The sequence below is a fragment of the Abramis brama genome (genome assembly GCF_963993115.1).
Source record: "Abramis brama genome assembly, chromosome: 15".
In the NCBI taxonomy this organism is placed as follows: Eukaryota; Metazoa; Chordata; class Actinopteri; order Cypriniformes; family Leuciscidae; genus Abramis; species Abramis brama.
Genome location: NC_139977.1, coordinates 28,591,470 through 28,606,719, shown reverse-complemented (window position 1 = coordinate 28,606,719; position 15,250 = coordinate 28,591,470). Strand labels below are relative to the sequence as shown.

The 15,250-nt window shown below is 35.1% G+C and overlaps 1 protein-coding gene across 1 annotated transcript; it reads left to right on the top strand.

Annotated features, from left to right (window-relative positions):
* The first annotated feature begins 519 nt into the window (after nucleotides 1-519).
* Nucleotides 520-11,100, top strand: wdr41 (WD repeat domain 41). The gene is made up of 13 exons (XM_084136747.1): nucleotides 520-1,032; nucleotides 2,547-2,662; nucleotides 3,508-3,556; nucleotides 5,078-5,206; nucleotides 5,287-5,349; nucleotides 5,481-5,592; nucleotides 6,210-6,272; nucleotides 6,449-6,550; nucleotides 6,675-6,859; nucleotides 6,946-7,067; nucleotides 7,149-7,234; nucleotides 8,057-8,193; nucleotides 10,368-11,100. The coding sequence occupies exons 1-13, from the start codon at nucleotides 985-987 to the stop codon at nucleotides 10,506-10,508; spliced, it is 1,353 nt and encodes a 450-aa protein (XP_083992873.1). The 5' UTR covers nucleotides 520-984; the 3' UTR covers nucleotides 10,509-11,100.
* Nucleotides 11,101-15,250: the final 4,150 nt, after the last annotated feature.

Sequence of the window (15,250 nt, the reverse complement as noted above, 5' to 3'; positions counted from 1 at the left end):
CTGCCATCTAGCGGTTCCGTGATGAACCACAAGAACAGCTATATTTAAAATAATAATAATAATACAGGGCTAAAACATATTTAGGTTCAATTACCTGCCACAATTTTCTTACAGGAAAACATACACATAATATTGCAGATAATGTTTTGCTTTGTATAATACATTTTAAAATACTACTACTACTACTACTACTACTACTACTAATAACAATAATAATATTGTTTACATAAAATGTTTTGTTTTTGTAATAAACCATCATACCAGCAATACAATTCAAAATAATGATGATGATTATTATGATGATAAAAAAACAACAAATAATAATTTAAAGCATAATAAATGATCTACAAGAGTTTAGCTTGCAGGGGAAAAAATACATAAACACAATATCACAGATTGCTGCTTAATTTGTTTTAAATTGAGATTGTTTCATCTAGAAACCAACTTGCAGGGAATGATCAAATGTAGACCTTTGGTGTTTTTCACTTCGAAAACACTGTGGGTCACGTGTGTCCCCTTGAAGCTTCCGTAGTTAGTCACATGAGTTCGCAGATTGTTTATAGTCAGCAGCTGACATAGATCAGAGACAAATCTGGTCGAAAATGCTCTCAGAGTGATAAAAGATGATTTTATATGAACGTTTCCGAACATCGACAGTGATTTGACTCCTTTATCCGGTGTAACTGAAGTGTTTTTTGGATCGAAAGCAGAACCGGAGCAGAACTGACACACTGTATCAGACGCGTCCTGTCAATCAAAAATCGCTACAGCGTTTCGATGTGTCACAGTTGTAAATACATTCCAATAGAGATTCAGTTGACGCGACTGATTTTATGTTTTAATAAAGAGTATCAACAGAACGCAGCGCGCGTCTCCGCCAGGCGGTTTCGCAACATGCAGAGACACTGATTTGTGTTATTATTTATTTGCATTCAAAATCCGCTCGTTTGCATGTAAAATCTGTTGGCTTTTTAAAAGCCCAGCATGCTGCGATGGATTCTGGGGGGTCGAGAGGCGCAGGGGACAGTGGAGGTGAGTACAAGAACACACAATAAACCACAGATACAGTGGAAAGATGGGTCATTCTGTGAAACTGCTGTCTGTTTCATTTCTCTTTAAGATTATATTACATACTGTAATGCCATTAAGTGTTTATAAAGTGCATTGTACCATCTATCAATATATGTAGAGATACAACTATGCCAGGATTGACAGTTCAGACTTGCTAGTTACTTGCATACATAAAGTCCATAAAGTCATGCAAGATGTTTATAAAAAAACAAACAACGTTTTTCATCAAATAACAGTTTTTTCAGTGATGCAGATTACAAGCTATATATATATATATATATATATATATATATATATATATATATATATATATATATATATATATATATAATACACATACAGTAGCCTACCGGTCAAAAGTTTGGAAACATTAAGTCTCTTAATCTCCCCAAGGCTGAATTTATTTGATCAAAAATACAGTAAAAACAGTAATATTGTGAAATATTATTACAATTTAAATGAACTGGTTCCTGTTGTAATGTATTTTAAAATGTAATTTACTCCAGTGATCAAAGCTGAATTTTCAGCATCATTTTTCCAGTCTTCAGTGTCACATGATCCTTCAGAAATCATTCTAATATGATGATTTGCTGCTCAATAAACATTTCTTATTATTATCAATGTTGAAATCAGTTGTGCTGCTTCATCTTTTGGTGGAAACTGATTTTTTTTCTGCCTCTTTAATGAATAGAAAGTTCAAAAGAACAGCATTTATTATAAATATAACTGTTTATAATATTTATTCATTTCATAAATTTCTTTACTGTCTTTTTAAATCAATTTAATGTGCCTTTGCTAAATAAAAGTATACATTTACTTTATTTTATAAATAAAATCTTACTTACCCCAAACTTATTTATGTCCGTGTACCATGGTTTAAAAAAAAAAAAAAAAAACCCGGCTAAAACTGTTTTCAACATTGGTAATAATAAGAAATGCTCTTAGAATGAATTCTGAAGGATCATGTGACATTGAAGACTAAAATAATGGCTTTTAAAAATACAGCTTTGCATCACAGAAATATATAATTTTAAAATATATTACAACAGAAACCAGTTAATTAAAATTTGAATAATATTTCACAATAATACTGCTTTTACTGTATTTCCTTGGTGAGACTACTTTCAAAAACATTAAAAAACCTTAATGTTTCCAAACCTTTGACCAAAATGTGTTTTATTTAATAAGACAGCACAGAAAAGTTAGGCTGGACAAAAAAAAAAAAAAAAGAGTAAAGGTAAAAAAAAAGAAAAAAAGGCTGTTATAAAAGTCACAAAAACTCCAGTTTTGTGGCATAACCCATGTCCATTTTGTTGTCATTATTTACCAATAAGCAGAAGATAAGAAGCGAGTTTGAGTGTCCAGTTCTCTTAAAGACAGGCCGACGCAGTCCAGCAAACCGCAGTCATTTCAGCACATTCTGTGCTAGATTGAAGCAATGATTCGTTTGTCTATTATATTCTCTCCGTGGGCAGAAGAGCGCGGCGCTGTTCATTGGGGAGGAACAGCCCAAAAACTGTTTCACGGAGATGCAGGTGCTGAAAGGACACTTTGACATTGTTCGATTTCTGGTGCAGATTGATGACTTAAGGTGAGCAATCCTCTTCTTCTGCCCCTGACCAGTGATTGACAGCTAAGACCGAGTCAGATAATCTCCAAAAGCAAACTTACAGAGCGTGACAAGAGCTTAATCATCACAGCTTCAGGGAGTTTGGTGTGTGTGCACTTCAACACACACTTGATGGTGTCCATCGGCTCCGGGCCCGTCCGCATTAACCGCTTTTAAAAAGCTCATGTATATACAAACACACAGCGCAGGGCAAGGGTTATTTTTCTGGAAGAGTGTGTGTGTGTGTGTGTTACGGCTGGCTGCTCCTGGTGATCTGGGTTCAGTAGGAGTGTTTCAGGTGAGGGCAGTGTGCAGAACGTCACTGATTGCTTTTAGAGTCCCGAGTCCTGTTTCTCTTCTCCAAAGCCTTTCATACTTCCTCCGTCTCATCCCTTTATCATAGTTTCATTCTCCTGTTCTTCCTGCAGACAATTCATTTCTGAGCTCGAGAGGTCAAAGGTGACCACAACATTTGTTAAGATCCAATCAGGAGAGAAGAACTGTCCTAGTGCATGCTTTTTATTTCAAGCAGGCGATGTTGGTTGCACTTTATTTTACAGTACTGTTTCACATGTACTTATTGTAGTAGTGACACTTACTGAGTAATAACAGGTACTAACCCTGAACCTAACCTTAACCCATGTAGTTCGTTACCTTACATTACTCAGTACTTTGGTAGGTAAGTACATCAAAAGTGCATGTACTGTAAAATAAAGTGCTATCGCGATGTTTGATATATTTTGTGCTTTACGGTTTGCTTTATTTAACCACTCAACTAGTTAATGCAGATAAAGTAGCATGCCCTGTGTGTGTGTTGTGGTTGTCAGGTTTGCCTCTGCCGGAGACGATGGTCTGGTGCTGATCTGGAATGTTGAGGTGAGCAGAACTGAACTTCTGGAATATGCTATATATATATATAATATATACAATATACAATATGTACATATATATATACAATAATAATATATATTATACATATATTATAACATTTATTATACACACATATGATGTACACAAAAACATTTATGATAGATGCGATTAATCACGATTAATCGATTTGACAGCACTAATAATAATTTATTTTGATTAAAAAAGCCTAATTTTAAGACCTTTGCATTGTGACACCACAGTTCTAAAAAGCCTTCTGTATTAAATATATATAATATATATTATTTTATTTCATTTCTTTCTCTCTCTCTAGAAATAAATGTATGTGTATATATATATATATATATATATATATATATATATATATATATATATATATATATATATATATATATATATATATATAAATGAGTGCTGTCAAATCGATTAATTGCGATTAATAGCATCTAACATATATACATATACATATACAGTGCAATGCATAAGTGAATACACCCATGCTAAAGTTGACTAAAAAGAGGAATAAAAAATCATATTTTGGAAATTGAACTTAATGCCTTAATTTAAAAAATTAGGAAAAATCCAACCTTTAAGGACACCAATTTTCTTTGTGAATGAATAATGTATCGTAAATAAATAAATGTTCTTCCTTAAAATACATGGTGCGTAAGTGAGTACACCCCTATGTTAAATTCCCTTAGAGGCAGGCAGATTTTTATTTTTAAGTATTTTTTTTAATTTTTTTTTAGGATACTATGCATCCTGATAAAGTTCCCTTGGCCTTTGGAATTAAAATAGCCCCACATCATCACATAGCCTTCACCATACCTAGAGATTGGCATGGTTTTATTTCAGTTAGCCTAATAGCTGGTTTGATTTGCATTGAGAGATGATCTTATGGAAAGTACCCCATGCCAATCTCTAGGTATGGTGAAGGCTATGTGATGATGTGGGGCTATTTTAATTCCAAAGGCCAAGGGAACTTTATCAGGATGCATAGTATCCTAAATTTTTTTTTCAAAAAATACTTAAAAAAAAAAATATGCCTGCCTCTATGGGAATTTAACATAGGGGTGTACTCACTTATGCACCATGTATTTTAAGGAAGAACATTTATTTATTTACGATACATTATTCATTCACAAAGAAAATTGGTGTCCTAAAAGGTTGGATTTTTCCTAATTTTTTAAATTAAGGCATTAAGTTCAATTTCCAAAATATGATTTTTTATTCCTCTTTTTAGTCAACTTTAGCATGGGTGTATTCACTTATGCATTGCACTGTACATATATATATATATATATATCTTTTAACAATATTGACAGTATTGAGCTTGATGTATTCATATTTTGCAACAGTTTGTTGAGGGTGTTTTTCTTTGTTCACACAAAAATAAATAAAAATGTAAGTTTTAATTGTCCATTGTCATATTACTATATTACATTTACTCTCTGACCTCAAGCTCAATATAAGTTAAAAACCAGCAGAATTTGTGTGTGTGTGTTTCAGACTGGTGATTGTTTGTTGGAGTTGCGCGGCCATACGCAGCAGATCACTGCGATGACATCATACCCCATCATCAGAGGCGGAAACACACACACAGCGCTCATTACAGCATCATCAGACCGAACACTCAGTGTATCCTTTTACACACACACGTGCTGCTGAAGTGAGTGTGTGTGTGTGTGTGTTGATGGTTGTCCTTAATTCTACAGCAGTTATGGGATCCAGATTCAGGAAACCGAGTGCAGAATATATCTGATCTCCAGTCCTCTGTGAAGGTACACGTGAACCGTGTGTGTGGCCAGCTTCCTGTTTCAGTGTGCAGATGGTTTGGATTGTGTGTTCCTCTTTCCGTGTGTGTAGGTGGATTCTGTGTGTTTGCACACTGATTGATGTGTGTGTTTTTCAGTGTTTGCTGGTGTTGGATCGCTTGGACGTCTGGCTCTCGGGTGGAAATGAACTGTGTGTTTGGAACAGAGACTTTGAGCTGCAGTGTAAAACGGTTCATCACAGTGATGAAGGTACACACACACACACACACACACACACACACACACACACACACACACACACACACACACACACACACACACATACACATGCACACGCACACATACACACAAAATAATTGTTTTCAAACTACTTTCAAATGTCTCTTATGCTCACCAAGGCTGCATTTTTAAAATCTAAAATACAGTAAAAACACTAGTATTGTTAAATATTATTACTGTTTAAAATAACTGTTTTCTATTTTATTAGATTTTAAAATGTAATTTATTCCAGTGATCAAAGCTGAATTTTCAGCATCATTACTCCAGTCTTCAGTGTCACATGATCCTTCAGAAATCATTCTAATATGATGATTTGCTGCTCAAGAAATATTTCTTATTGTTGAAAAGAGCTATGCTGCTTAATATTTTTATAAATAATAATATTTTTTTTAAAACCATGAGAGATTCAGATTTTCAGGATTCTTTGATGAATAGAAAGATCTTTTGAATAGAAATATGAATAGAAATAGAATAGAATTCTTTGGTAGCACTATAAATGTCTTTACTGTCAATTTTTCTTTTGAACCGTACATGTACAGTATATTTAAATAAAATTATTTTAATACATTTTCTGCTTCATTCTGAAGGAATCTCAGCTATGCTGGAGCTACCGAAGAACTTCATTGCAGCTGCCATGGATAAAGAGATTGGTAACTGAAAAATAATTTTTTAATACCTAAAAAAAAAGAATGGTACTTGTATTTTACAGTTTTAAAGTTTAGTTCAGTTTAAAAGTGAGTAGTAAAAACTTTTATGATGTAACTGCTTTACAAACAAGTTTGCTTGTAGTTAAATGAATGATTTTAAGTGATTTGTGATGTTTCAGTGATTTTTAAGTTGAACCTGTCTGGCTCAGACATTGTGGTCATGGCCATGCGTCATCTAGCTGACCATCGGGACACCATCCATTCTCTCATCAACATCAACGGTGAGACATTTGATGGAAATCAATCCTATATTCATTCCCCATACACACATTAAGATAGTTTTGTATCTACTACCAGCTTGTGTTGAGTATTGTTGTGTTTAGTGATGCTTCTTGTTCATCTCAGACGGCTTGTTTGCGAGTGGCTCTCATATCGGTGAGCTCATCATCTGGGATTCAGTGGATTGGACGATCCAGGCTTATGAGCACATTGTGTGGGAGGAGCCAGCAGTAGACAGCCAATCAGAGGTCAGACTGACTCAACAGAAACCGATCGAGAAGTCCATTCGACACATGAGCTCAGACGGAGAGGTAAAGGAGCGTAGAAACTGAAATCCATTATAAATAGAGAAAATGCATTTATGTATGATGATTGTATCATGTAAATGTTGCCCCAGTTTATAGTGGCAGCTGTAGGCAGTGGTCTGTATGTTTATAATGTGCCGATGAAGAGCGTGGTGGCGTACAGGAAGATCGCCCATGACTCCAATGTCTTGCACACCATGCTGCAGAAGGACGGGTACGAAAGGCATCCGACACGTTCTCCAAAACATCTTTTGTGAAGCATTTGACTAAAGCAAAGTGTTTGATGTGTTTTCAGCCAGTTGATGTCGTGCTCTGAGGACGGCAGTGTGAGGATGTGGGAGTTACAGGACCTCCCCCTTCCCGCTGAACCCGCCTCCTCAGGTGAGCAGGACACGCCCCCTTTCCCAGCTCAAGCATCCATCCGTTTGATCTTTTAAATGCCCTCTGACCCCTTTCCTCTTTCCATCACAACCCACATCCTTCCTTCCCTCTTTCTGAAACTGATCCAGATGTTCTCATGTCATCGTTCATCTGGCCATCCTGTGCAGAGTGGTTCATGTGGTTCAGTCCAGCTGCTGTAAAATTATAAACCGAGAGATGTCCAGAACGACCACCAATATTTAAATTGAACAGCTTTGATGTTCTTCAATTGCCCATAATTCAGTTGCTATTAATAATAAAATATGATAATAAATGTTATTATAATAACATAAGAAATTATAGTATATAATGTTATACTATTTATAATTATTACTCGGGGATATTTGATTCTGATTGGCCTATTGCAGCATTTATAATTTTGGGATAATGTCTAGATGACTATATCCCTCGCTTATATAACTTAAATATATCTTTAATTTCATAATTATTTAGTTATAATGGTAACACTTTACAATAAGATTAGTTAACATGAACGAACAATGAACAATATGTCTATAGCATTTATAAATTTCAACATTTACTAATATATTTTTTTTATCAAAAGTTGTGAAGCTGTGGACTAACATGAACATGAATGTTTTTATTAAATAACGTCAACAAAGTTTAATAAATGTTGTAATTTTTTTTTCTAACAAATATGACTGAAAACAGAAGCTTGTAGGTTTCTTCTAAGTCTAAATGAATCACAATGATTTTACATTATCATGAGTTCAGTGTTTTTCGAGTGGTTTGGCCGATTGAGATGTTTGCTCTCTCTTTCAGGGTTTTTTGGCATGTTTGGCACTTTTGGCCGGTCCAGTAAGCAGTCATGCCCTCCTGTCATGAAACTCCCAGAAGTCCCTGGTCTGCGCTCGCTGGAACTGAACGGTGATCTGATTGGTCACTCTGGAGCTGTGCAGGTACAGTACACATGTGGGTGATGTGGCACGGGTGATTTTTCTTTGACTACTGGGATCGACCTAGTTTCACGAACTAGTTTTAGATGAGAGCTTTTGATTATGAGTGTAGAAACAGTGTCTTATTAGGAGTCATTGATCCTGGATTGAGCAGAGAATCGTTTTGACCTGCAGTTTAATTAAACTTTCTGACAGAGTGAAGGATGCGATCTACATACAAGTCAACTTTCGCATTGATCACCTGACATGTAGTCTGTTTCACCAGCACACCCATCACATTAGCATTATGTTATCAAGTCATATTGCATGTTTCAATAAACTTCAGCAAGTTTTATTATTTGCTTATCTTAAAGTGATTTAGGCATGCATATAAAACGAGGGGCGAGTAATTGATGACTGTTCTTTTAAGGTATGTTCAATGTCTTATTACACATTCAAATCTGAGCTTGGCAGGAATTTTTTTTTAAAACTTTAAATATACATATATATATTTTACCTATAAACCCCTTCTCTGACTATGAAAATGCTAGTTTTGAGGCTAACAGGAGCAGATTTGACTTACAGTAGCATTTTTAACCCTGAAACAGAAGCGTCAGAAGAAAGAGGATGAGAAGGGGTGGAGGACAGGAAAAGAGGCGAATTGAGACTTCGTCTAATGACCTACACTTCTATTATTAGTTCTGTGTATAAAGTTTAAGAATGTTCTAGTTCCTGTAGCTGCTAGAGATTTGGCTCCAGCAATGCCAAGGTCATGGGCTCAACTCCCAGGGAACTCGCATAAAATGTTAAAAACCGATAAAATGTTTGCCTTGAATCTACTACGGCATCATATGAATGTTGACACTTTTAGTTACGTAAGCTGGATTTCATGCACATTGGGTAATTTTTTGTCTTTTTTTTTTTTTTTTTGTCTTTAGATTAAAATATCCTTTATTTTATTGTCATTTGATTTAATTCGGATTAAGGATTTCTTACTCAGTATTTTTGTCTTGCTTTCCAGTACAAATAAACTTTCTTAAATAAAGATATATTTACTTGAGAAGCAAAATGACTGAAAAATGGATCTAGATTAAGCGAGTTTATACTTAAAACAAGAACAAATATCTGCCAATAGGGTCCGAAAAATAAACTTTTTTCCTTCAAAGTACTTTTTTTTCTGACCCCATTGGTTGTAGATATTTGTTCTTGTTTAATCATTAACTCACTTCATTTTAATCAATTTGACAAAGTAATTTTGCTTCTCAAGTAAATTTCTTCATTTCGAATTTTTAGATATTTGTATTGAAACAAGATAAAAATACTAAGATTATTTATCAACAAAAACATTTTAGTTGTGGTGCCAATTCTTTCTGCTTTAGTTATGCTCACTGTAAGTTATGTGAAAACATAAGTATTTTACGAAGTGACGATTTTGTATGAATTACGACGTGATTCGATTTTTAGAAAGCACGTAAGCATGAAGGTCCAGCCCTAAACCTAACCATCAGTGGGAATATTCAAATCATATTGACTTCACCAATTAGCCACTAAACATAAAATAGTGTGTTGGACAGAACTTATACAACATGATGAATTTTTGTACCTTTAACTCAAAATATGTCACTCAGTTTATGGCTTATCTTAATGGCATTTGACTTACGAATAACAAAAATAGAACAAAAATGTATTTATCCACCTACTTTTTTCCAACGCGGAAGCTATCTGTGCAAGCCAGTGTTTATAACTATGACAATACATTCAGATAATATGGTAAGAAATACCATTTTGCAATATCAAGCAGCATAACACAAGCTGTTTTGTAGGCTATTGCTAAAAATAACTGAAAGCGGAAGCCAGGCGGTCACTGTGATTTTGCCAAGACATGTTCCTGGATCAACATATTTTGTTGAGCTGGAACAACTTTCCTGTCCTAAAATTTAGTCCTAACCCTATCCCTACCCATAAGTCATCCCTAACACTGATGTAGAAGCACATAACCCTGCTTTTAAGCCTAAACTTGACAAAACTGTAAACCTGTCCCTCAAATCTGATTGGTTGATTGGAATGTTGATCCAGGAACATGTTGCACCGAAGACAGAAACATTCAAGTTGCAAAAGGCAGCGCCCGCTCTTACGTTAAAAGTGACGTGGATACGTTATGTGACTAAAGGACTCATTTAATGTGGCTTGTGTTCCAGATGTTCCTGAGTTTTAAGGAGAAGGGTCTGGTCACCTGCTCCACGGATCACCTGCTCATCGTGTGGAAGGATGGAGAGATGCGGTCTCAACTCCGCAGTCTCGCCGTCTTCCAGAAACTGGAGGAAAACCAGGAACTGTGACCTAACCTGCAAACATTTCCCCCATCATCTTCAGGTCGTGTTTTAAATATGAACACCTTTCTTTGCCTTACTAACATCTGCATCACATCAGTGTTTTAACTTCAGATTGTTTCAGTATGATACAGTGCTTACAGTGTTGTGATTTTAATTTGTTGGTTTTATGAGTAGGTTTTATAAGTGTCTTATAGTAAACTTCTGTTGATTTGTATATATTGTGTGATTGATGCGAGTGTAATTTTAAAACTGATTTTTTAAAAGTGCAATGGTAACACTTTACAATAGTCTTATTTGTTACCATTAGTTAATGCATTAGCAACATTTTGTTACAGCATGTATAAACCTTTGTTAATGTTACTTTATACAGTTGTTCATGTTAGTTCACAGTGATGCATACAACTTTTGATTTGAATGTATTAGTATATGTTGAAATGACCAATATATACATGTAGATATTGCTCATTTTTGGCTGATGTTAACTGATCTGGTTAATTTAAACCACAATAGTGATTTTGAATACCCCTTGAATGTTTGCTTCTGTATTTCTGACAAAAGTGCAGTTGATTAAAGCTTGGTGTGTCCATGTAAAATCAGATCACAAAGACGTTATTGCAAATTTTTATTTTTGTGTGTGTGTCACAAACACAATGGTTTCAGAGTTGGAGTGAAATCTCGAAACGACAGCAGATGTAGAGACAAAATCAAACAGAAACAAAGCAAACAGACGTTTATGCATTTCTTTTGTACAACTGACAATACAAAAAAAAAAAATCCTTCGACAAAGCAACCTGTTGAATGACATGTGACCACTTTTACTTTTAGTGATCGATTTGTTCAATAAAAAATAGTTAATATACATTTGCGCAAGAAAAATGCTAGTGTGCATTCCCAGTACTTCAAAAATACAGTAATTGGCACAGAATCTGCACTCATCGATACAGTTCACGCTCGCTAATCGATCAGGCTGCGTCTCAAGACCCGCCCCTGGCTATGATGTCACTGTGAGGTCACAATGGTGTGCCAATAAGAGAGCCCTTTAATTGTGAGGGTGAAGTGTGAAGGATGAGACTTTGAAAAGATTCACAACAACGTTCAATATATAACCGTGGACTAATCCGTCATGAATTATTTCACCTTTTTTTAATACTTTAGGTAGTTAGGTAAAGTTAGTAAGGTAGTAAAGTATGCTGTACTGACAGTAGCTATGTTTCCATCCAGTTGTAAATTTAACATGCGCAAAATTGGAATATCGCATAAAACATCTGCGAATAAAGCACCGTTTCCGTCCCATGTGTTCAAGAGAACAAAATTGGTGCAAAAACCCCCCAAAAGTAATAAAAATGTCAGGTGCTACAATCAGGGAAGCCACTGTGGCATAAATGACGTGTCTCAGAGTGTGCACACAACGCAATAAACGCTGTCATGATAACTTTCGTTCACATGCTGGTTTTTGGGAACGCAATCATGTGAGATCCTTCTGAAAGGGAATTAAACCAAATCATTCGGATACAGAATGGCGTTTCAGAACGACCAAACCAACGTTTGAGCTGCTGTGCGATGCAATTGGTCCACTGGTTATTTCAGTTATCCAATCACATCATCTGTTGAAGCAAAGTCACGTGAGTTTGTTGTTGCACATCGAAGGATTTATTTGGTAAATCTGATTCCATCATAGTTTATGCACACGTCTTCTTATTGGATAAAACTGTACCCACCTCAATTGGGTATTTTATGCACATTTTAAGAATTTGAATGCATAAAAATAGGTGGATGGAAACACAGCTAGTTAGTGATAATGGACGGAGCATGAGCGCTTCCCATGAGCCTGAGCGTTGAGATTCTCTGAATCTGAAATAAGACGCAGATAAAATTAAAAATGAGCCTTTTTGATGAACCTATAACATATAACAGTAACCATCTCTAATTAAAGAAATATTTAGGCTCAAGTTCTCAACAGCATTGATGTCATAATATTGACCTCAAAGCTAAAATAATTATGACTCTTGAAAAAAAAGGAAGGATCGTTAAATTATGCACAAGGAGTCCAGAAATCAACCGCAGAAATTACATCAGTAATGCTTAAATAGAAGTTCATCCACCTTAGAAATTAGTTCCAGCTTTAAAATCATGACTTTAATATTACAACAATAATATTATAAATTATAATACATTTATTTTTTTTCATAAATATGAGCTTTATGTTTCTGATTTTAAACCCTCTGGAACTTTTAAGTACACTACTGTAACTGCGATATTTGCTTTTTAAAAATAAAAGAAGATAAGAAAAATGTACAGAGGGATGAGTCAAAATGATTTTCTATTGTATTCGAAATTATGCCCCCAAATACTTTTGATAAATCTTGTACTGAATCCAGACCGTTTCTTAATGCACATCATCACTAAACATTCAACAACAAAGCCACCAGTAACTAAATGATCCAACAACCTCCGGAACAACTAATAATCCTCATGTTTATATCACATAAACTTCTGAAAAGAAACAATCACATAGTCACGTCATATTTTAAATCTGCTGTAGAATCTCATCATCAGTGTTGCGTGAATGAGGACCGGTTTAACCCACCACGTGTCTATAACGGAGATTAAGGCATCAGCTTCAGTTTGCTCTCTACACTCTACATATTAATATCTTTAAAATAGTCCGTATAAATTCATAGTCAAAACATCTGACTTTCCCTGGTTACGTTTTGTACTTCAAATTACCTATAAAGCCTGAGTGTGACAATGCAATGAAATGTTTTGTTACTGAGCAGGATAATGCAGGTCTACAGAAGACAGGAAGAGAGAGGATGAGCGGGGTGGAGGACAGGAAAAGAGGGAATAGACACATCATCTTCTGACCTACACTTCCATTATTAGTTCTAGTGTGTTCTATGGCTTATCTCTGTCGGCTCCAGACCCAGAATCAGACCAGATCAAGACTCGTCTGAGAATCTCCACTGGAATTTGTTCTTTGTGCAAATTTCATTTTAACCATGTCATTTGATTTCGCACTACAGGATGTCAAAACGGATCAAATTTACCATTACACAATAAATGAGAGCATGTCCTGTCCGTAAATTGGGCACATTTGTGTACTCTACCAGTCCAAAGTTTGGACACACCTACTTATTCTTAATTTTTACAATTTAAAAGAATGTTTTTCAAGTGTGTCCAAGCGTTTGACTGGTAGTGTCATGAGAAACTTTATTTGTTGTACTTTCCTTGATTACTGATCATAAGGACTTTAGGTAACATGATTAAACAGCTATAAAAAATTACCTAAGAAATAAACAAACACAAGCTCATTGATACTTATCAATAGTTATGTGAAATGCAACTACGTAACACCATCAATAGAGTTAAAATTATAGTCCAAGTTGTTCCCTATTTGAATTTCTTTCTTCTGCTGAACACAAAATATATTTTGAAGAATGTGTGTAACCAGAACAGTTGATAGTCCCCACTGACTTCCATAGAATGGAAAAAAAAAAAAATACTATGGAAGTCAATGGGGTCCATCAACTGTTCTGGTTACACACATTTTTCAAAATATATTTTGTGTTCAGCAGAAGAAGGAAATTCATACAGGTTTGGAACAGCTTGAGGTTTTTTGGTGGTGAACTATCCCTTTATATAATGCATATAGTTCTTTAGATTTACCACTAGATGGTGACAAGAGCATCCGCCATAATTTGTACTGCAGCATTTGTGTCTGTAGAGCTCCTAAAAAAAAAAAGAAAAAAAAAAAGGCATGCATATATAGTATATTATAAAATAATTCTTAATGCATTTATATAATAAATCAGTTCTTGTACAAAATTGTGACCACGGTTATAGCTTTAAAAAAACACAATTCCTTTAAAATTCATAAATCATTACCAAATTTCATGTTTTAAATCATAGTGTATACCAGTGGTTACACTGAAACACTTTACACATACAAATTTTATTTTATTTTTATTGGAAAAAATAATCCCTGACATCATCTGGTAAAAAATATTGTCTGAAATATTGTCTGAATCAAAAGTAATGATTTAAAAATGTTAATATTGGCCAAAACCCACTGATATAGCATGCATTAAGAATTATACTTTATATAATACTTTATATAATACATTACATATAGAGGCTTTAAAAGTGCTGCCAAAACCACTGTTCTACCCTTATGACCACATTAAAGCAACAAGAAAAAAGGGAGGGAAACAGATAGAATCAGGAAGGATGAGAGAACAGGAAAGAGGAAAATCAAAACCCTGCGAGCTGCTGAATGTGCACCACATGCCTTTAACTGCACAATGCTTAAAAACACAGTCACTGAGATGCACTGCCAACCGAAGAACAACAGAAACAGCTGCTGCCATCTTACAAGGGCATTGTAGAACCAGACCCGTTCATGTCATCGCACTCGCGGTGGTGTCGAGCTGGTGAGTTCTAGAACGGTCGCTGTGAAGTCATCGTAAAGATGAAGCTCCTTTCTACATTGTCTACACAATGTATTAAGAGTAAAAGGCTGAACTTCAACCGAGTTATAAACATTTAACAGATTCTTACTAAGCCTGTCTGCGAGCCAACGCAATTCAGCTACGCCTCCAACTGTAATCCGGAAAGTTCCCAAATAACAAATGACACTAACAGCTACACTTAAAAAAACAATTAGGTTTTTTCTTTTCTTAAAAACTTCTCACCAGTCGGTCAGTGTGACAGATTTCAAGAAATCTAAATTAGTTCTTTTTTTTCAGTCG